Below are 22,475 nucleotides of genomic sequence, written 5' to 3'. Positions count from 1 at the left end.
AAGACTCTTTGTTGACAAAGCCAATTTGTCAAGTTTAATGAGAATGAATAGATCTTGGATGTGAGAGGAGCTGTAGATACCTCCAGGAGTAACTCTTACGTTTAAAAAAAAAAAAAAAGGAAATTTAGCAATTCGTAGCATGTAGTGTCACCAAAATCTTTTAATCAAAAACAGGTGTAGCATTCTGTTGTGAAGTGTGGGTTCTCTGTTAATTTCCAATTTAAAAAAAAAAATGTTTTTTAAGTCCTTTTCACTTTAGACTTAAGAACCTGCCTGATGTTCAAAGTCACTGATGGAAGCTGAGTAAGCTTTGTCCTTAGATCTGGGACAAATTCCATACCAGCAGAGAAGGGAATGCTTTTCAAGTTAGCTGTAGGTGGTAACTTTGTTAGGTGCCTGAAAACTTTAAATCAATTCCTTAGGAATGAGATGAGGAAGATGGCAAAGGGAGAAATACTTCAGTAGACAGCATGCAGATGTTTGGATATTCTAGAATACATGGGGTGGCAGATGAGGTGGGTACAGAACACCTTCCTGTCACTTCTGTGGAACGTACGTGTATTCACACGCATACACCATTTGGTTATGGTCTTCTGGGTATCATACGTTCCTGATTTCCTTCATTTTGAGTAAAATTTTAGAGTAGTAATCATTAGTGTGTTTCTCCCAGTGGATGATATGTCTATGAATAGCATATTTACAGGTTAATAGAGCGGTAACATTATTTAAGATAAGGCTTAGGGTAGGTCTAGTCGTGGAGAATTGAAAGTAGGTATGTTGAACAGCTATTCAAGAATTATTTGGTTCACAGATAGCACACATGCTCACTCAGGGGAGAAGAAGAAAGCTCTTTCTTCGTTTAAGAAGTTTATACTCCCTCTTTTCCTCCTTGTTTTCTGTTACTCTTGTGTATCTTCTTGCCAGACTTCAGTCCCTTACAGCATTGCAAAGATTTGATTTGTTATTTAGCACAGTGTCAGCCTTGTGAGTGGGGGGGTAGGAGTAGTGCTGAGGAAGGAGCCTTCATACATCAGCCACTGATGGGACAAACATTCTCAGTTTGACACGGGCATATGAATTACTAGTTCACAGGGTCAGTCCAAATACCACGTGTGATTTAGTCCGCCTTTAGCTCTTGTGTATTTGAAGTACATATGAGCGTTAATAAATTGGTTTTGTAGCATAAGATCTGTGCAGTGCTTTTCAAACTGACAAAATATTCCATCTTTTCTTCGAAGGACTTACAAATCAATGGGATGAAAGTGTCAAAGGCATGTCTTTGTGCAGCAGGTTCTTTAATGCCACTTCACACACTGACATTATTTCTTTTTAAATTATTGCATTAAAGAAGTTGTGAGAAATCCCTTGGTTTCTGTGCTTAATGTCTCAAGTACCCAGACTTATTGCCTGGTCAGTTCCATCAGTACAGTTCTTACAGTGAAAGACATCTGCAACTGCCCTCACAATTGTAAGTATAAAAACTTCTAAACTTTCCTAAGCCTTGGAAAGCACAATGAAAAAAATGCTTTTTTTTCCCAGATGGTCCTTTCCAAATGTCTATGAAAGCAGTAATTTAGTTTTTGCTATCTAAAGCGTTGTTCCTGAATTACAGCTGTTATAATGGGAAGTTGACTCCAGGTAACTCCAGCTTCAGATTCTCCATACTTTGCATCATGGAAGGTATAAAAATATTTGCTCCAAATAAGACAAGATAGTAATAGAACTGCATAATACAAGTATAAAGCTGTCTTACAAAAGAAAATGTATGCCATGGAGAATCACAGGAAACTTCTGGCGGATCTGAGGCTGGGCATGTAAATTTAATAAATCTCATTGCAAATCATAATCTTTCACTTCTTGTGGAGTATGACAGTTGTTCTGTAGGATCATGGTCCTTCAAAATTTCGAGCAAAGAAAGAAGTAAGGGGCAAATCTGTAGTATTAAAAACAAGCTTTGCTTAACCCTATCACCTCCCTTCTGGGGAACTTGGTTTCAGAAGATGTTACAGTAAGGAGAAAAAGGGGAAAAAAAATCTAAAACACATTTTTTCCCTAGTTACAGTCTGATAAGCATGCAATTTGCTTATCCAGTGTTCTAAAACATGTAGACCACCAGTCTTATAGATTACCTGTATAGACTGCAATGCTAATCATCACTTTGGCGTGGCGTTCCTGCTTAAAAATCTTTGTACTTTTCCTCTAATCTGTTACTTTATTATGAGATTTTCCAGTGAAGTGATTTTGTTATGTATGAAAGGCTTATTAATCTTAACTCCCAATACAAAGTTTGAAATTTTTCAGGCAATTGATGTTTTGTAGGTTTACTTTAATAAGAGGTAAGACAGTGTGGATATGTTTGCCAAGAGTTTCAGGGATTATTGATTGGGAAGTTGCTTCCAGTCACAAGAAGACTGAGTTAAGATGGAGCGTGTGATGAGATAAAGGCTGGGTTAGGAAAGTGATTACAAGCGGGGACTTGCTAATCACTGACCTCTGCAGGGATCCTGTAGTTTATCACTAATCTCACTAGCACTTGGCATTTTTCTGTGTTGCTGCTTCATTGTTCATAGCCAAGTGAGTAATTTGGCTTGGGATGAACAGGAGGAGGGTGCTGCAAGTCCAGCAGCTGCACTTGTTGGCACTGGCTTGTTAAACATCTTCAGTGTCGCCAGCAGTGTGCTTGGCACATGTGAGCCAATAATACTTGAACAAATTGTTGTGACGAGAATAGGAGGTCATTTGTTGCAAGCACTGTCTTCAAATTGTGTTGCTTTAGATCTGTTTCTTTTCTGTGAGCTTTGGTCACAAGCATTGTAAGGAAAGAAAACCTGTAATCTTTGTGTATGTATATGTAATGTGTACTTCTAAAATATTAGGAAAGAGATTGAAGATGGAATATAGGTATTAGAAGTGTGAAATCCCCTAAGAATGAGGAGGCCTGTGGAAAATGAAGAAATGATTCCCCCGCTGCTGGGGGAAATGTCTAGATATGTAGTAGTAATTTTTGGCTGCAAGTGTCATTCTTACCTCTAAGAAGAAGGCAGGAAACAAAACTTTAGGAGTGGGGCTGGTTTTGTGTTTTTTTTAAATCCAATTTAAATTTTTTCACCTTACTGAAATAATTCATGAGTCAGAATCTTATTTAACGCTAAAAAAATAAAAGTAAAATTTAAAAACTGTATCTGTTCTGTAAGCAGCAAGGATGGTATTCTATATATTTTTCATACTTTATTTCCATTTTGTGAGGAGTTGGGAATAATATTAAGTGTGGAAACTGTATTTAAATATTGTGTTGAACATTTTTCTTACATCATCCATATGCACCTGCCAGTATAGTTCCTGCAATTTCTTGCTTGTTGTGGATCTGAATACAAAAAATGATTTGAATGTGTTAATTCTGTGGGTAACAAAGACACTCAGTTACTGGGCAGGGAGGTGGGGGAAAGCACTGTAAAAATGGATTTGTCTCTGAATCTACCAACGCCAATTTGGTAACATTTTGGCCATGTCAGAATCTTTTAAAATTCAAGGTAGTGAATGATAACGATGAAATTCTTTTGGGTGTTTCAAAAGCTGTCCTTTTCTTTATCCTTGCAACCAGGAAGCTGTTGTCGACATAGACTTGAGATGTGCAGGCACGTGTTTGTACGAAATACTTCAGTGCAGAAACAAAAACAGTGTTCCAGATAGGGGGGGATTCTCCGAGGTACTGAGAACGTTCTGTTAGAAAGTGGCTTTGGGGCAGGCTGTCTGCTGTGACCAGTGAAGTGTTATCAGTGATGAAATGATTAGGAAGCGTGATTTAAAATGTGTTTCAAAAATCACCGAAAACTTATTCTCTGTACAAGGTGGGTAGACATGCTTCTTGCCTGACAAATGGAGCAGCTGCCAGCTGTGGTCACTGTGGCATTCATTTCATACTGGATGACAGACGTTGCTTCATTTAAAAAACGTTGGCACTTTACGTGCTGCTGAGCAAATACATTCTTGTGAAATACACAGATCTGTAGCCTCTAAAGGGTTAATTCTGTGGGAATGTAAGTAATTTTTTGCAGAGTTATGTTCTGTCATCCTCTCGTAAACCAAGCATTATCTAGAAACAGTGGGTGAATGCCGTTTTACTACTGGCAGGCATTTATAGCACATTCACTTGGAGCAGCCCTCAGCTGAGTTAATGTAGTGCTGTCTGCAGTTGACTGTCACTTTGCATCTTGCTGTTTCAGTTCATTCGGTGTTAAGAGTATTTAGGCTGCACAGCTGTTACACAGATAGATTTATGATGGACTGCAGTACCTTGTGCAGTATTCAAAAGCTGTATGAAGTTGTGAGCATATCGTATTTAAACAAGCAATTGCAGGAGGAAAACCATTATTTACTAAATGCCTATTAATGTTGGAATTGGTACCGAATGTGTCACGGTTTTAAGTTGATGACGTTAGGAGATACGTGTGGTTATAATACTTAGTGGGATTTTCTTGGTTTAGTTTCTTTTAAATCTGTAGTTCCTGGTCTGTAAGCCTGTTAGGTAGCAATTAGATCATGGAAGTTTGGGTTGTTGAAAAAGCAAGAAATTTACTAGAAGAAAATAAAAAGGCAAACTGACACCAAGTTACTGAAAGAGTCAAATGCCTTGTGAGCTGACCTGGGTGGATTAAGTTTTGTATATATAACCAACTCAATTATTTTGAGTTGGTTATATATACAGACAACTGAACAGTGTCTGTATCATTCAAATCTGGATGGAAAGCAAAACTCTGGCATATAGAGCCCACGTGTATGTAACCTGACGACAAGTGAAGCAATGCTGCTTTGTAAGAAAGGCATAGATTTTGCTTCTGCAATGATGGCACAGAACTTCTGCAGGCTGGAGTCGTACCTGAGTGCTCGTACTGGGCATGTGTTTGGGATGCAGTCTTGTACTTGATCCTAGGTTGCTTTCCAAACTAATAATTGAAAAGGTTAGCTGTTGGAGCACAGGTTAAATGTTAACTTGCTCTAGCAGTAATTCTTGATAAATATTCAGGCAGCACAGCATCTGGGAGCCTTGACATCTCTGGATTATTTCTTAGAAACAAATTGATCGTAGATCAGGATATTACAGTCAGCTTCTTTCTTTATAATGGAACTACCAAACTTTTGAAGTGGTAAAATTTAAATAACATGATTTTGTGTGTTCTTACCTAGCAATTCCTGGCTTGTTACACAAATGATAATTTAAATCATTTTTTTCTAATCTCTGTAATTGACTCTTGTACAAATACTTGCTTTAAAACCTGCCTGGAATACTGCATGCTTCAGTTGAAGTTGTTTATCATGTGATACAAGATTCTCATTTTCTGGAAAGAAAATGCTGAGTTTGGTTAATATGAACAGCATGATTCATGCTACTCATAATTTTGCATGCTAGGTATTTTATTTGCTTGGTGCCCGGTAGTTGTTAGAGGCAAATCGCTTCAGCAGAAAAATGTTCACTTTTTTCTTCCCTTTGTTACAGCAGTACTGCCTTTTTTTTGAGCAAGCTATTGTTGACTGGGCTACCTGTAGTTAGCAAGATCAGAGTTTTGCAGAGATGTTGCTCTAAGAGTGCCAAATTCACTGTAACTCTCTACTTACCCAAGCTGTACTTTTTAAGTGAACAGTAAACATTTTTAAGTAAACAGTAAACTTTAGCATTCCCACTTATGAAATGACGGGAATTTTTGGCAGCAAGGTAGAAAATCGGGAAAAGAAAATGAGGCCCTGTTCTAGAAGTGCAAATGCAGTAGGACAGAGCTATTTATCACTTCAGTGGACGTGTATAAGAAAGGCTGCTTGCTCTTCTTAGGAGGACTGGGCAGCATACATAGCCATACATATCCAGGAAAAGGGAATTCCTCATTGGCTAAAGTGGCATTCATTTTCAAATCTTTCAAATATTTTACAGTTTTGAATAGATAGGTAGCATGGTTTATTAATGCTTACCTTTGGGTAAGACTCGGGGGGGGGGGATGGTTCTTAGGTTCAGTGTCATAATTGAGGGTGTTATATGCAGTTGGTATTTTCTATTACATGCATATTTGATGACTGCCTGATTTCCTAACATGATTGAGTGGAGAGTTTAAAAAAAAAAAAAAGTGAAGATTGATAAACTTCTGAGCTCTACTGGAGAACTTTCACACTGTAGTTTAATATACAGACATTTCAGTTTGGTGGCCGAACCAACAAATACAGCACTAAGTAGTTTTTCGAAACTGGCAAACATTACTAATGTTTTATAATCTAGCAACATCTGAGTGCAGCTACGAATTTCATTTACATATGATGAGATTTTTGAGGATTTAAGGGGTATGAGTATTGAGAGCTCAATGATTCAACCATGGTTCAAGTTTAACATGATTTTCATTCTGAATTTGGTTTTGTTCCTTTTTCTTGTGGCTATGTATTTTTTTAAATTTTATTGCTTAGGATATTAATCGCCTACGATGATACTGGCTATGTGTTAGTTTCATGGAGGAAGGAGAAATGTCTACAAGTGTTTCAACCTTTGCTCATTGATATTGGAAGTAAAGTTGTATTGAGCCTTTGCCCTTATTATTTCAACACAGTGATGGGGTATCTTAACAACAGAAAGATGGCGGTAGTTCGTTCTTACTGATTGGCTATGTAAGAAATGGAATCCGGTATGTAGTCTACTACAGTAGTGCTGTTTGTGATAAGCACAGATCTAGAAGCCTACTCGTATTCATGTAACTTAATTTTTGTAAAATTACTATGATGCTAGCAGATTTTCTAGAATATACATTTATACTGAATTGCATACATGTATGCATAACCAACTTTAAAAGGATTCTAATTTCAAATGTCTTTCTTTTATAGGAAAAGCCTCAGATAGAGGTCCATTTCCACTGTATGGTAGAGATACGGGGTTACCAGGCTGTCAAGTAAGTATGGTGATGATTGAAAGCAAATGGAATCATTTCAATTAAAATTCAGATTACCAGACATAAGCAAGAACATGTTCCATGAGTTGTAGAATGAATTTTCTGGGTTCTATGTTGTCAAATTATCTTGTACATATATGCATCCACCTATAGGAGATTGTCTTGCTGTGTGAAAGTAGAACTATTTCTGTATCCATGAGAGTGAAATCCTTTTTTTTTTTTTCAATGAGAGATTTTTGAAAGTGACAGTGTTTTTAACAGCTGTTGCTCTCCTGATTCTTAACACCATAGTGTCAGAACATGGTGATGGTAGAGATAATTCATCTCAAAGAGAAGAATTGGCACTGTGTCTTGTCATGATCAAGTCAGTGATGTACTAATGACATTAATTCAACAAGTCTTTCTTGTTGAAACAAGGAATTGTTTATAGGATAGATATAAGAATTAGACTTATTTTAATATAAATGCATTCATAAATCTGAGGAGTTGAGGAGATGCTTCCAAATGTGTTGTCTGATGGAAATGTCTGACAGGAGCCTATCTTTTTTTGGTGGTCTCTCTGACAGAGGCTCATCTGTAAGCTCTCTTTGGACACAGAGGAGTGAGCTGCAAAGACTACCATTTTGCCAGGAGGGACAACAAATCAGTTGCATAAGAGAGACTTACTGTGTGTTTTTTTTTTTTTAATTTTTTTTTTTGCTTTTATTTCTTTACCTGTCTCAAGGGGGGGGAATGTCATTAAGTTGACTATTTTTGAATAGTTGTTCATGTTTCATTTTAATTTCAGTTTGTATTACTACTATCAATTATTTTTCTGAATAAAAAGATATTTCTCACCTGTGAATGATAAATCTACTGATACAGTAGAGACTAGACACTTTCATATACACTTCGGTTTCCATATCCATATCCAAAGAGTAATAGAAAGAGTTCCTATTTCAGTTACACGGACCTGTGGGGAGCAGACAAGAGGAGAGTCAGAAAACCATGCTATTCACTCTGCTGTCTGCTTCCGAGCAGGATACTTGCTGCAATGCAGTGAGAGAGCAGATTTTGTGCTTGAACTGTGGGAATCACGAGGAAGATGTCACGACTGAGAATTATTTTCAAGCATCTTGGGGAGTGCATCCAGAAGTTGGTGTTCAGAATTAGTAGTTTGAAAATCTCTGCCTTGCCTTCTTTTTTTTTTGGTTGTTGTTGGTGGTGGTTTGGTTTGGTTTTAAATTTCACCTGAACAGATTTCTCTGCATCATTAGACTTTGAAGTACGAAATAGTTGAGCTTAGGCACATCTACCAGGCTCATTGTCCCAGACTACCAAGAAAAGGAAGAATATAAGTGTATTTTAGACTCCACTGTTGTCATGAATTCAACTGATCTGGGCGCTGTTGGCAATAAAATTATGCAGATAATGTGTTCTTCCTAAATTATTTTGATGTAGTGGAGGATTACAGTCAGTTCTGCCTTGACAAGTTAGACCCTTGTCTGGTTGTTTTCCAGCACTTTATGAAGAGACAAGAGGAAGTTTGTCATGGGCTTGGACTAGGAATAAGAACAGAATGTTCTGGAGGGATAGAGCTTACACACTGTCCACCAGGGATCAGTGCTCCTTCTGATTTGTGGTTTCTTGTGTGTTGCTTCCAACTCTTCCCCTTGTCTTCCAGGCAACCACTCTTTCCTTAGCAAGAAGTGGCTTTCCAATATGCAATTCACGTTTTTGCTGCTAGTATAGACCATGTCTTTCTGACTGAAATGACTGGATGGCTTAGTTTTCCATCTTTTTGTTTCTCAAAAACCACAATCAATGAATATAGTTCTCTAAGGAGCTGTGTTACTCCTACCAGAGCCGGTGTGCATCTTTTAAGGAAAACTGTTGGGCTTTCAATTTTTAACAATTAAGCTATCCAATGTAATAACATTTTGTGGTTTTTTTAAATTAAGAAAACTTTCTTCTGACTCTAAGTCATCAACTGATATTTTCAATAACAACATTCTTCTGGAAGATGAAACAGGATTTGACTTTGCCATTTTGTTTTCAAGTCTGTCCACTGAAAGTTTGGGAAGTGTGAATGGGCAGCACCATGTGGTAATGCAGGTCCCGACATAGCTTCCCCTATTAAGGAATTATCTTCACAGCCTTTGTAGCTCTGACAAACCAAGACCCCTTTGCAACTGTACAGGTGAGCTTTCAGTATCAAGAAGTCACAAAAAGCGGTGTAGCTCTTTCAGTATGAGTTAGGGACATTACATTATTGCCAATCTAGACAGTGAAATACTGTATTAATGTTATTAGCGTTGTTCAAATAACTCCATATGTACTATTCTTAAATGTAATATTTTAAACTTGACATTAGTTTGGAAGCAAGCTCATTTCCACATTACTCCTTCATTAAGTTCATGTTCTGTATTGCAAAGCAGGTTTATGTTAATTTTGCATAAAATTCCCTTTTGATTTGTGGTAATGAGCATAATTTCTGTTGTTTAGTTTCTCACTGAGGAAAGTGCTTTTATATCTCCTAGTTGCTTATATCTAGCACCATTTAATATATTTTTTACATGTAGTTATTTCCAAGTCAAAATCTTGCATGTATTTGTTTCTGTTAACATCACTTTTATTTCTGTTTAGTACTTTGATATGCTCCCTACTATTTCTGCTCCTGCAGTTTGTTCTTAAACACTCTTAGTATATGGGAAAATATTATTGTAGGTAAATGTCACTTGGTTTTATATTTAGGATCATGGAAATGTAGGTGGAATTAACTTTCAATTAAATTTTAATTCAATTTAAAATTAGTTTAATTTGATCTTACCGGTCATATTTGGCTGCTTGAACTCATTTGCTAACTAGGAACTGGTGGGATTTCTGTTTTTTGTATGTATGTATGCATAATCTCAACAAGAAAGTTGATTGGTTTTTCAATGTTTTGGTGGTAGGAGCTTGAGTTTGATCAGTTTTCAGTGTAGCTTAGAAATCTAAGCAACTTAGGCACTTCCAGAAGTTTTAGTGTGAAATCAAATATATAGAAATTGTTTTCATAGAACTTCTACTGTCAAATAGTGGTGCTACTGTTATAACAGTAGCGAGGATGTGAATATGGCTAACTGAAAAATATTTTATCAGACAGGAAATATGTACTTGCAAAATATGTTTCCATCAGGTGTTTTAAACAAGTGAAAAAGAAACATCCCTGGATAGCATTTTACACTGGACCCATTCATGCAAATGACACTGTAGAATAAGGAGTTTTATTTGTCTTAAGCTATGTTTATGCGATTTAGTGTTTTTCATGGTTAATGGTGTATGTCTGTGTTACATTAAAACTTGTGCTTGTCTGGGGCTTTGCTGTCAGGTTCTGAATCCTCTTTCTGGTTTGGCTTCATTTGTACCTTACTGCATACTCTCTCCTTCTGCCAGGTCATCCCTACATCCTGCACCTTTCCAACTAGTACTACTTTTGTTTGGTTTCCTTCTAATGATTCATAGAGTATGTGCACATTAAACGGATGGGTAACATGATGAATTAAGGCTTACACAGACATTGTTTACATGAAGGTTAAAAATTTGTACTTGCACCAAGAATTGACAGCTTTTAGAAGAAATATAAAGGCCATGTTTTGCTACCAGAATGAAATGTGTGCTCTGTGACTTGACGCAACATCTATATTTGTGTCTGAATTGGAGGCTGGAGGCTTGTTAGTGGTTTTTGCGTGTAATTCCACCATTTCTGCTGGCTGTATAATTGAAGATTTGCGAGGGGCATGGCATCCTTTAACAAATGTTAAACTGGTTATAGATTAACTTTTCAGAAAGCTTCTTTTATAAAGAGGGTTTTCTTTGCTATGTAATTATAATACTGAACACTGTAGCTTATGTAAAAGGAATGAGATTAGACTTTAGATCTTGAACACATGACTCTGTTTACAGTATTATCCAAAAGTTATCCAGCTGTCATTGCACTTTGCTTTGACAGCTCTGATCTGTAAGGATGCCAAGAATCTGCGTAATATTTTAAATGAAAATGATATAAATGTGGAATACTTGTATAACTGTTAGACTAACTTCTCTGATAGCTTTTGTGAAGACTACAGTAACAAACTGTCCTCATGAGCCTGATGTCTCGAAGTTCCCAGCCAAATTGGCAGACAGACTCCTTTAACCCAGCAGTGGCTGGTCTTCTGTGCCTTATGGGTCTGTCTCTCACCACTGACTGTAGAGGAGGTGTAAGGAGATGGGCATCACTAGGCTGAAGATAGTAAATTGTTTGTGACTTCCCCTTAATGTTCTATTTTAATTCTAAAAAATCATGCATAAAAAGTAGGCATTATAGATTTTTGGACATGCGGAAATAACACATTTTCAATCCCTTCATGGTAATTTCAAGTCCGCATAGTATCCAACGCGAGAGAAAATTGAATGCTAAATATGGTAGATGTTAGGAGCCTAAGAGGCAGCATTCACCTGTTTTTGTTTGAAGTGTATCTTTTTCACAGACAGATTTACACTAGTGTGTATATTTTATATGATGATAGGACACTTTAAGTGTTATAAAACTCATTTAGAAAACTTAATTTACAATAAACCTGTAAATTACGTGACTGCTGGAAGGAGTTGTGGATTATATTTGTCTTAAATACATTTCACTTAATATATGTAAAATTATATACATAATACTGCATGAAATGTGTACCACTCTATAGCGTATGAAATACACATACACTACCACATATTTCATGCAATGTGAAATATAGAGTACTATGTGAAGAGTATATTAAGTATTTATGTTACAGTGTAGGTTATATATGTATTTAATTCAGTAGTAGCAGGTAGCTTTTTAACTCATTTCTGGCTGTTACTATTATTATAAGTTTTGTGTCTATTGGTAATAAATATGGCTGCTTTAGAATCTTTGTTTTTGCATGAATAAAAAAAAAAAGTAGAAAGATGATCCATCAATGTTTCCAGTAATATTGCTACACCATTTTCCCTTCAGTAGCCATCAGCTCTGCTATTTCTGTGAAGCTAATGCGAGGTGACTCATTTAGCAGCGTATTATTGCATCATTGGAACATGATGTAAGGCACATCAAGCATTATTAAATTAGCCTGAATTTTGCAGGATGACAGTAACTTTTTATGCACATTATCACCATATTTAGTATTCCTTATGGGAATATATTTCAAGTAAACATAATACGACTATTTCAGACTGCTTTTCAGGATTTCCCACTTTCTTGTATATCAGGAGCAAAATATATGCTTTGATAGAACATCGAGAGGTATAGTAGCCTTTGTGCATCTTTAGAGCATGTTTTGTGTTTCATAAATTGAATTAAATATATGCTGTTACTTGAGTAGTACCTTGGAGAAGAAGTTAGCTTATTGTATCATTGCAAGTTGACTTGAAACAAACTTATCCATCTTTCACCTTTGCTATGATTCAACATAGAAACATTCTCGTCATCTGGATACTACTCAGAGCTAAATTTATATATGCCTGACTCACTTGTGCTGTAAAGCATTACAGAATTTAATATAGTATAGGGCTGAGCAATGGCAATTCATACTGTTGGCGGTTTTGGGGTTGTTTTGTTTTTACAAAAGTTCATGACCTTTCTGTGTTCATTTAAGAATAGCTTTCTTCACAATTGAATGAGACTTTAAGAGGTTTGCATCTTGTCTGCAAGTTTTAGCAATTTATTAAAGAACAAATATAGTCTTTCGTGACTGGAAGTTTATGGTATTTAACATCCTTCACACACCAAAAAGGTAGTTTTAGTTTTGTACCAAAAAAAAAAAAACCACCAGAGTTATGATGGTTCTTACCAAATGCAGTACAAGAACCTTGAAATACACCAAAAAATGCCTTTAACACCTATTTTTGGACAATTTAACGGATCACTTTGGCAAAAGTAATGTTTGCAAGTATATGTTACTTTGCATTTGCATAGAAAGTAATTTGCCTCTTTCAAATTTAAAGAGTTGAAAGCCATTTGAGCAGAATACATGCCTGAAGAGCAATACAAGCAAGAGTAATACAAACATTGTATTGCTATAGTGCTGCACAAAGTGGTGTCTCACAGGACATTCCAACAGCTATCTTGCATGAGGAGGAAGTGTTATAAAAGTTGAGCAACTCCATAAAGTAATATTACTGTCAAGGCAAAATTAATGTAGAGAGGAATTTCAACCACAATAAAAACGAGAAAACGTAAAGAATAAAAGACTATCTGAGAATGTGATGTTCTCATGTTCGTTCCGCATCACCTGTGATTGCCTTTGGTATGTGAATATTTAATTTTAAATCCCTAGATGATGTAAGCTGTTGTATTACTATTATTTGAAAATAAAAAATATAGTTAATGGGAAGAAGTACCATTGAGCAAAGCTGTGCATAAGTCACAAACTGGAGAGCCTGTGTGATGTAAATTGTGACTGTGAAAGTAAGTTGTGTACTGAAAGTTTTCCAGCATTGCCACTCACTGCCTAGTTATTGTGATGGGAAACGTTTAAGTTGTTTGGAGAGAATGTAAGAGCTCTCCCTAATATGTGTAGGCAAAAAAGCCAATTTGTGTTACTGATGAAGTGGTGAGGAATATGCAAGCAAGAGTGAAAGCAAGTATCCGTAGAAGGATGTAGATGCTAACTTGCTGCTTAAAGAAAATGAATACAATTGTGACTAGCACAAACTGAGAAGTATTTTTAATATATTCATGAAGTACGTGATTATAAGACATGTATGTAGTAAAATGCAGACGATTGAACTTTTTTAGTAAAGTGTCAGGTAGCATGGAACATCTGGAAGAACAAGACAAAAATGTGTGTATTAGAAGTTCAGAGTGAATATATGTGAGTCAAAAATCAGGTTTACTGACAAAAATGGAAAAATGAACTTTATGAAAAATGAAATTTGAAATACACATTGTGCAAGAACAAAACTTGGAATGAGCAAGAGTGAAAGAAGTGAGTGATTGTGAATACTGGGATAGAACAGCGTTTTAGTGGTATCTGATGGCTGAGATGTTACTTAAAATGTGTGAGTCAAGGAAGAAAAATGTGTTTGTAGCAAATCACAGTTTGAAATGTGTGTTCTTTACATGTGTATGATAGTCTCCAAACAAATCTTTCTCCATCTGCAGGTGTAGCTCTCAAATAGCAGGGTGACTGTCTCTCTTTGCAATTACTTCTGAATTTTGTTTGCCAAGTTTCTAACAATTCATTACTCTAATACAAGGGTTGTTGTACCAGACCGCTAACATGCTTCACCTTGGCATTATTTGTTAAGGAATACTGAACGCTGGCTGTCTTGTTAGAAGATGAAAAGTAATGGACAAGTGTGCAGAACAAATAGGTTAGGTGTATCTTCATTGTCCTAGTGAGTGCTTCTTAGTTTCTTCTTGGTAACCTGATGCATGTCTTAAGTTTGCATATGCAAGCACTGTCTTCTCATGCACACTAACAGAGTTTCAGGAGTCTTCATTTCTTTCTGCGGGAACTATGTTCATATCCTTAAACTTTTTTTTTATTGCTTGTCTGTAACACTTCCGTCCCTCTTCAGCTTTCTTGAGAGAAATAATCAAATGGTTACTCTATGTTGAGGCTGCACCATCTGCTCCTATGGTGCTGTAGTGTTGTTGAAAAGATTTATATATATATATATGTGAACTAAATTGAAGGGTTTAAATTAATACAAATTTAAATAACTGTCTCAGGAATAAGAAAATAAGGCATGTTTAGAACACACCTAGGCAGTAGAATGTAAAGGAAAATAATATTCTAGGAAAAGGGATGCTAGAATATGAATAATCCTCTCTGAAGAATGTTAAGCACGTTGTGTGTATCAGATCCCTTCTGTTTTTGCTGTTTTTTTTTTTTACTTCCAAATTTTGAAATAGCTACTGGTAGAATGAGTTACTGGTTGTTTTTATTAGATATTGAAAAAATATATAGAATATACATATCGGTGTGAGTGTTTGTAATAAGAAAATATACACACTTTAAGCTAATGAGAAAGCACAGGTGCTGCAGAGGGGCTACCATTTCATAATTAAAAATAAATTAGAATTTAGTGCTAATGAAAGATGTCAAATTGCATCAGCTATGTATACAAAATGCTTTTACTCTTTTTTTTTTTTTAAATCAACATATCTATTAAACAGCCATAAGAAAGCTCTTCCTACTCGCTGTTGGCAGTGTGTTTGAAGCTGCTTTAGATGGATCTTCCTGAGAGGCAGAGAAGTACGTGATGATCTCGATCTTTCTTATTTGTGGGGCCTTACAAGACTACAAGTAGTAGTGCTAGTTACTTTTCTTCTTACCTCACATGGTTTAAGGAACAGTTTAGAGACCATAATGTCTGTTTAAATCCAAGTAATACAGAGTTATGGAAGCACTGAAAAAAAAAGTTAGTGTTGTGGGTTTTTTTAACACCAAAATAACTTTAAAGCTGACAAACTGATTTTATTTTGTATATTTTCTCCTTTTAATCTCCTCCTCTCTGACCCCTTTGATATCAAGTGTCTCCCCCAAACAGATTTTTACAGCTGAACTATCAGTTTCCTAGAAACGTGGCTTCTGAAGGAAAGGCAGATGCAATGTTAACTGAAGCAGCAGCTCTGGGTTCTGCTAGCTGATGCTGACTTAAAAGGATATGAGATGGGATATATATGTTTAAGGGCAGGTAGGGTGTCCAATTGTGAGTTCAATTTTGCTCCATTTTACTTCTTCTCAAGTAAAATCAAGTGATATTAATTTTCGCTTGATTATGATTTATTAGAACTGAATTATTTCTTGTGCTACTGGGAAAATATTTCCTGCCTTTCAGCAGATAGGGAGCCTGCTTGTAGACAGAACCTAAAAAATGTACTGGACACAAATGTAATTTCTTTTTCCAGAGCTAGAGGTGACCACCTGAAGTTAATCAGGGAAGACATCCCCTCGAAGGAACTGGGTAGCAGGTGTTGGGAATCAGTTATAGGTGGGGGATGCTATTTATAAAAAGGGAACAGTTTGGGGAGGAATCATTTTGAATGTTTTCAAGCAGACAAACTGTTACTTGTTTGCCTTTCTCACACTATTTATGATTGGCAAATTTTCTTCCTTTCTTTTAAGTTTTGATTGTTTGATTATGTTTGAGGTAATTAATATCCTATACATCAATATGTATAATATTTTATATGTTGCTGCATAAGGAAGAAAGAAGCATCCAGTTAAGTCCATATATGTATTTTTTTTGTCAAATGCTATTTGCCTTTAGATGTCTTACTGCTGAAGTTGGGTGCTTCTCAATTATGTGTTTATGGTATAATGGCAGGATTGGGAAAAGATGAGCTCACTTGTCTTCTCCCAGCCATTCCTCGATTTAATGAGCTGGAGTGCCCTTTGGATTTTCTTGCAGCATTTATTCTTTCTGTCTAACCTCTTGAGTCCCCATTTACTTTTCCTTTCTTTCTTCAGAGAGAAAGTCCCATCTCGAACTCTTTATCTGCACAGATTACTGCTCTCAAGATGAACACAGGCCCTGAAAGGAACTGGGAAGGGGAGTTAAGAATAGTGTAAGCAATGTGTGATTTAGCATTTCCTGCCTGGGATGGGCTAGCAAAGACTGGAGCTTGAGCAGACAGGCAGTCAGCGGATGGAAAGACGACATACAGATTTGCCATTTTGATTCCACTTCTGTGGAACTAAGCCATCCATCTCGGATTGGGTTTCCGATGTGTTGCAGAGTGCTTTTCAAGATGGTAGTGCTCCTAATGCCACGGGTTTCTAAATAGCAGGGGGAGAAGGACAACATTTGTTAAGGAGTGGGGGAGAGGGCGGGACTGTAGCCTAAGATAAATATTCACAGGGTTTGACTGTCCATTTGGTAACCCCTGGCTGGTATAGGGATTAACTTCGGCTTGATCATATGTGAAAACATACAGGTCTTGCATGTGAAGTCCTAACAGTTATCTGTTTGCTGTATTAATGATAGTTTCTGAGCCATTGCTATTTTACACGTTTTCTGACTTCCTGGAGTCTGAGACATTTTTCTCTTGTTTGTGTGGGAGAGGAGATAACACAGCTTCCACACCATATATACAGAACTATACTAATCGTATAAAATCTTTTATAATAATTTTGCTGAAGATGCAGGGGGAGAAGCAGATGCAAGGATACTTTGAGCTTTAGTATCCTTTTTAGTTTGGCTTCTGTAAAATAAGATTCAGCATACAAGCTTTTATTATAATATTGATTTCTCATGCTTGTATGTTGTAATCATAGAAAAAGGCAAGAAGGCTGGTACCAAAAAATAAATAAATAAAATTAAAGAATAGATGAATAAACCCTCAGCTGCTTCTTTTCTGACATTTTGCAGTTCTCCACAAACCTTGTGCTTCTGTATAATCACAGTAAGGAAGCTGTTCAAATTACTGTTTTCGTAATGTAGCGAAGAGATTCAAAGGCAAAGGGAGGGGAGCCTGACCTGCAATCACAATGCTTAGTAATGCCTTCCTAGAATTCAGTGAGCAATGCAAAAATACCTTGCCCCGGGGAATGAGCAAAGACAAGCTGAGCCAGCATAACCTCGGGGATTGGACACCAACATCAGCAGGGTGCTGCTTTTACAAGTGGAAGACAGAATTTGTAGTCTTGCCAATCTGTGGTGTTAGTGCGGGGAAACCACTGTCACGTAAGAGGGAAAGAAGGTATTCTTTCTACATTGTTGTATTAATTGGGTGCTTTAAATCCATTTGGATGCCGAAGAAACACACAGAGTTTCCATCCCTTCACATTCGATCTTTACCTCTCCTACTGCCTAAAAAAATGTAGTTGGATTCGTATATAACTTCTTCCAATGATATCCTCTTCTCCCTCCATGTCTCTCTGATCAATCTCAGTAACACTATATGCACACAAACAGAATTAGCTGTGGTAGCAGATTTTGCTTAGGCATACGCACAGAATAAGCAGCTCCTGATGATCCAGAAAAACCTTTATTGATATACTATTGCAATATATCAACAAGCAATGTATTGATACCCTGATATTTTTCAGTGTTGATGTTAATTAGGAAGACAGTTAAACTAAATGTCTGTTATTTTGTTTACGATGTTGCATCACTTCGGTGTTTAGTACCCTAGGTAGCTGTTTTTTACTCCAGCGAGCTAGATTAGCCTGATTACACTGGCAGGATGCAGTTGATGGATGACTGTCATTATCTTCTCAAACCTGCATGATACTTTAGGCATAGGAGGTGATAATTAAATTTTCAAGAGACTACATTAAGATTATAAGATCTGAATATTTTTTTAAAATGAGAAATATGTTTGCAATTATCGACACGTTGTTAGAGAATCCTCTCCTGAGATGTTTTATTTACAACCCCTGATTTCCTTCAAATTGATCAAGAAAAAATGCTTAACTTATCATATAATACTTTAGACAATTTTTTTCTTAATTCTGATATGTTGCTACTCCTGAAACAGACCAAAAATGTATCTGATCAAATCTATTGGTAATGGCTTGAAGAGGTACAGGTTAGCACAATATATTTAATGAAACCTTGTTTGAGACAAAACACTAGAGAGGATCATAATTAATGCCTCATTTTCTGCCAGTTGCTATTGATTACTCATTCAGGGTCCCTTTGTTCTCAAAATGGTAACACTGTATTTCACATTACTATTTGATGATATTCTCAGGATGAGATTCTTTAGTAACATGCTGATAATTGCAAACATATCTCTAGAATTTAAATTTAAAATGAATTTACATCGTATGTCAGTTTTTTTCCCAAGTTCAGCTCTATCTTGAAGTGCATATTCATTACAGTTGCCAAAGATTGCAGAGTTGAGTGAAGTGCAATTCAACATTTTGTATCTTGATTATATTTATGGCTTAAACTGGATAACATGAAACCTGGATGAATGGTCTTTCTGCAGCCCAAACCTCTGTACTGTACCAGTATTTCACAGAGCAGTTATTTCAGTGTTTTACTTTTGTGCTAGCTTTTCCTTTGGCGTCGCAGTAACCACGTGCACAACTTAGGGGGGGACCTTGCAAGTTTGGCAGAGTTTGACTTCTCCATTTTGCTGTGTTCTTTGAAATTAGTCCATGCAAATTGTCAGATTTATCTGTAAGACAAGACATTTAAAACAGTAAGATACGTTATATATGTTCTTCAGTTCCTCAGAAGTCTTCACCCAAATGGCTTGCTGAATAAAAGCAACAGAACATTAAACTTCTGCTGTGCCAGTGCAGGATTTCACGTGTTTAGGAAGGCAAGGAGTGCACTTGCTGCCTGTTCTGCGTAATTCTGGGAAATGCTGAGGAAGTTTGTCTACAAGCATGTCATAGTGTGTCTCTCTTTCACAGAATTGGTCTAGTTGCCTTCTGCAGGCTAGTCAAGAAATGGGGGGATTAGGTTGAGATGAGAGCTTCTGTGTTATTTTACTGTAGTGAAGTAATGTATCTAAGCCCCAGTTGTTAGCTAAACACTTGGGTTAACTAAGTAGTTTGGTTGTTTGCCCGCCTTAAATAGGGGCAGCCTGACTACTGGGACTAATTGCATAAACTTGTTGAAAAGGAAACTAATTCCAAAAGCTAGGAAAAATGCTAACTAGTTGGCAGTTTTTTGGGGGTGCGCAGGGGAAGGAGGAGGTGTCAAGACCTAAGCTTGTTTGTAAGGTGCAACTCTTAGTTCACTTCCACAGCAGAATGCATTTTTATGCCAACACAAAGTCCCTGTCATATCTGGTTACATAGAATAGTCTAATGCTTTTATTCAACCATATTGTTCTTTTGATAGAAAATAATAACGTAAAGGCATGCAGTTGTATTTGGATTGCACTAGTGCATAATTTGGCTATAGCTACATTAATAAAGTATTTCCTAATGGGCTTGCATTTAAAAAATAAGATGAGCAAGATTTAGACTACCAGAAATGCTGATTGCTTGAGGGAATCACAAGGCCAACTGCCTAGAATACACTGATTTTTTTTGAAATGGTAAAGCGTTCCATACAGTAGTGAAGCCTATGGAGAGGGTTCATTAAAAATGTTCATGTAGTTTGCTTTCATGTATCTGGGCTTTCCTATATGCATATAAACCAAGCATTTGAGAGCTTCAAGGAATATTGTATAAGGACATGTCCACATTTGGTTTTATATATTGAAGCAAGAAAATCGAAGAACTGTTTACCAACATGCTAGAATTCTGCTGGCTGGTGTCGTGGAAGTTCATCGTAGGCAGAGTGGTATTTTGGCATCAGATTGTATCACTGGGATCCTAGAGGTTGGAAGAGTTGGGCTACATAAAAGACAACTTCCAAAGTACTCAAACTTTCTTTTATTCTGAGTTTCTTTGAAAGAATGAATTTATAATAATTAATTAAAATACCTTGAGCAAGGAGCATGTTCTTTTTTGTACTCCAGCCATACCACTTTGATATAGCTTGTTAGTTTGAATGGAAGCTAACTTTGCATACAGGCAAGGGCAGCTGCAATGCAATATTTCTTGTTTTCTGTGACAAAGACGCATAAATACACACGGACAGAGCCATGTTGCCCCACCATCATATGAAGATATGATTCTTCTTCCTCCACCTCACCATTGCAGCGTTTGCATACGTGTCTTCCCTACAGTTCATTTTTCTGAGAATACTTTTCAGGAAAGGCACCCCTTCAAAGCATTTGTCTAGATACTGGCCCTTGTGGTTTTTGTTCGTGTTTTTTTTTTTTTTTTAAAAAAAAAAAAAAAGGCCTTTTATTTTTGGACTCAGGTCATGCCATTTCCCCTGAGGCTGTCAAAACTGTTTCTTGTTATTTTGCTGCAAGAGATGAACTTGAGAAGTAAAGCAGTCACGTTTACCTCTTTTCTCTGTTCCAGCCTCTTTAGAATTAGGATTGTTGTGTTTGTAGTTGATTGTAATAAAAGCCTTTTTTATTTTTTTCTTTGGATTGGTTACTGAACACACATTCCCTAGGGAAAAATGCTGCTTTAAATAAGTTCCTGTCTATTTTGAAGTTGGAAATGTCTTACGAAATCTGAAGAGGCTTTTTATCTTATTTAGGAATGATGCCCGTTTGTTTATAATAGTAATCCAAACAGGACTGGGCAGTGTTCAGAATAACCAGTCATTGATTATTCTTTAGTAATTGGATCTGTGCTTGGCAGATGAGGTTCGGCGGAGTGAGAGCGTTCTCTATGGAGAACGTCGCAGCCTACGTGTGTAAGCGATTCGCCTCTGTGCAGGGACCCCAGGCAGTTAGGCAGAAGAAGCCTGGTGCTGATAATACAAAGCTTTTTTGCTATCCTCAGTGGTATTTTGTATTCCTTTCTTTATCAGATGCCCTTAGGAAAGGATCAGTCCTAATCAATATTGCTTCTCAATTGGTTCAGACAGGCAGAAAAATCAATAAGATGAACTAATGACATCTATTTTTATTTTATTCGGGAAGACTGAGGAGTAATTACAAAATTTTAAACAGATGCCTCATTCGGTGGTGGGAATGGCAGACAAAGGTTATGCTTTTCTTGGGTGGTGTTTTTGTTTGTTTAATTGGTTTGGCCTTCTTTGTTTGTTTGGGGTTTTTGTCCTTTTTTGTCTTCCTAGAGGGAGAGGGGGGATAAAAATTCTTAACGAAATAGGATATAGGCCAGGGTTGCACAGTTTGGGATGTACTGGATATGTATATTATCTATGCACTTATTTTATGTTCATACTAGCCATATTTCTTTGAAATTCGGGTTCCAGTGGAAATGTGGAAATGTCAAGAACTGGAATACATAGAACAAAAGCAAGGGTGGCAAATGGTATGAGGTGAAAGCTGGAGGTTAAGTTAGGAAAAGGCACAGATACACGTCTTTTGGAATGGCTTGATAGAAGTGAATTGAAGACTTTTTACTGTTTTTTGTTGTGTCCATCCCTGTCCTTGCCTGCCCCTTGTGAATATAGGAACTAAACCCTCCTACTTCCTTTTTGGAGGTCTCTGTATGGATCCCGTTGTATTTCCTAAGTCCCTCCTAGTGCTGGGAAGATGCTGGAAGGGAGTGGGGAGCGTTGTCTTCAGTGTGAGTGGGCTGTAGTTCCTAATTGTGTTTGACAGCTGCTCTGAGCAAGCAGGGGCTGGACGAGGTGACCTCCAGAGGTCCCTTCCAGCCTCAGCTTTTCTGTGGTGCTGTCCGTGGGGCCTTCTTTCTGCAACACGAAATAACAATCACAGTACTTCGTCCCCAAGGGCCATGCAAAGAAGCTTTCCTTCAGTCCTGGATATTCCTGGGCTGAAGGTCAAGTTTGACTTTTTGGTTAATTCTTAGGATAAGAACAGAATTAGTGTCATATTTTCTTTTAGACGGTGTTGGTTTGAAAGTAACGCTTTTCACAAGATAGAGTTTTCCTATTTAGGCCTTAATATGAAAGCTGAGGAGAATCGGAAGGCATGGTGTCTGCTCATGTTCCAGAGAGCTACTGCAGCCCTAGAAAGCGGTGGTGTTGAAGCAGTTGCTGCTGTTACCCAGGCTGTAGATGTGCCTGTCTGATAGCCTGGGGAACCTGCTGTGTGCATCGACTTTATCT

General features: G+C 37.0%; 1 protein-coding gene across 7 annotated transcripts in view; it reads left to right on the top strand.

The window, feature by feature from the left end:
• TCF12 (transcription factor 12) overlaps window positions 1–22,475 on the top strand; it is a 162,524-nt gene that overhangs the window by 86,261 nt on the left and 53,788 nt on the right. For all 7 annotated transcript variants that reach the window (XM_067004144.1, XM_067004141.1, XM_067004143.1 and 4 more), the window contains one exon: window positions 6,856–6,920. In XM_067004144.1, coding sequence (XP_066860245.1) covers window positions 6,856–6,920 — 65 coding nt within the window. The remainder of the gene's footprint in view (window positions 1–6,855; window positions 6,921–22,475) is intronic.

The sequence above is a fragment of the Anser cygnoides genome, chromosome 11 (genome assembly GCF_040182565.1).
Source record: "Anser cygnoides isolate HZ-2024a breed goose chromosome 11, Taihu_goose_T2T_genome, whole genome shotgun sequence".
Taxonomy (NCBI): Eukaryota; Metazoa; Chordata; class Aves; order Anseriformes; family Anatidae; genus Anser; species Anser cygnoides.
The sequence above is the reverse complement of the archived record's forward strand: the minus strand, read 5'-3'. Positions and strand labels throughout refer to the sequence as shown.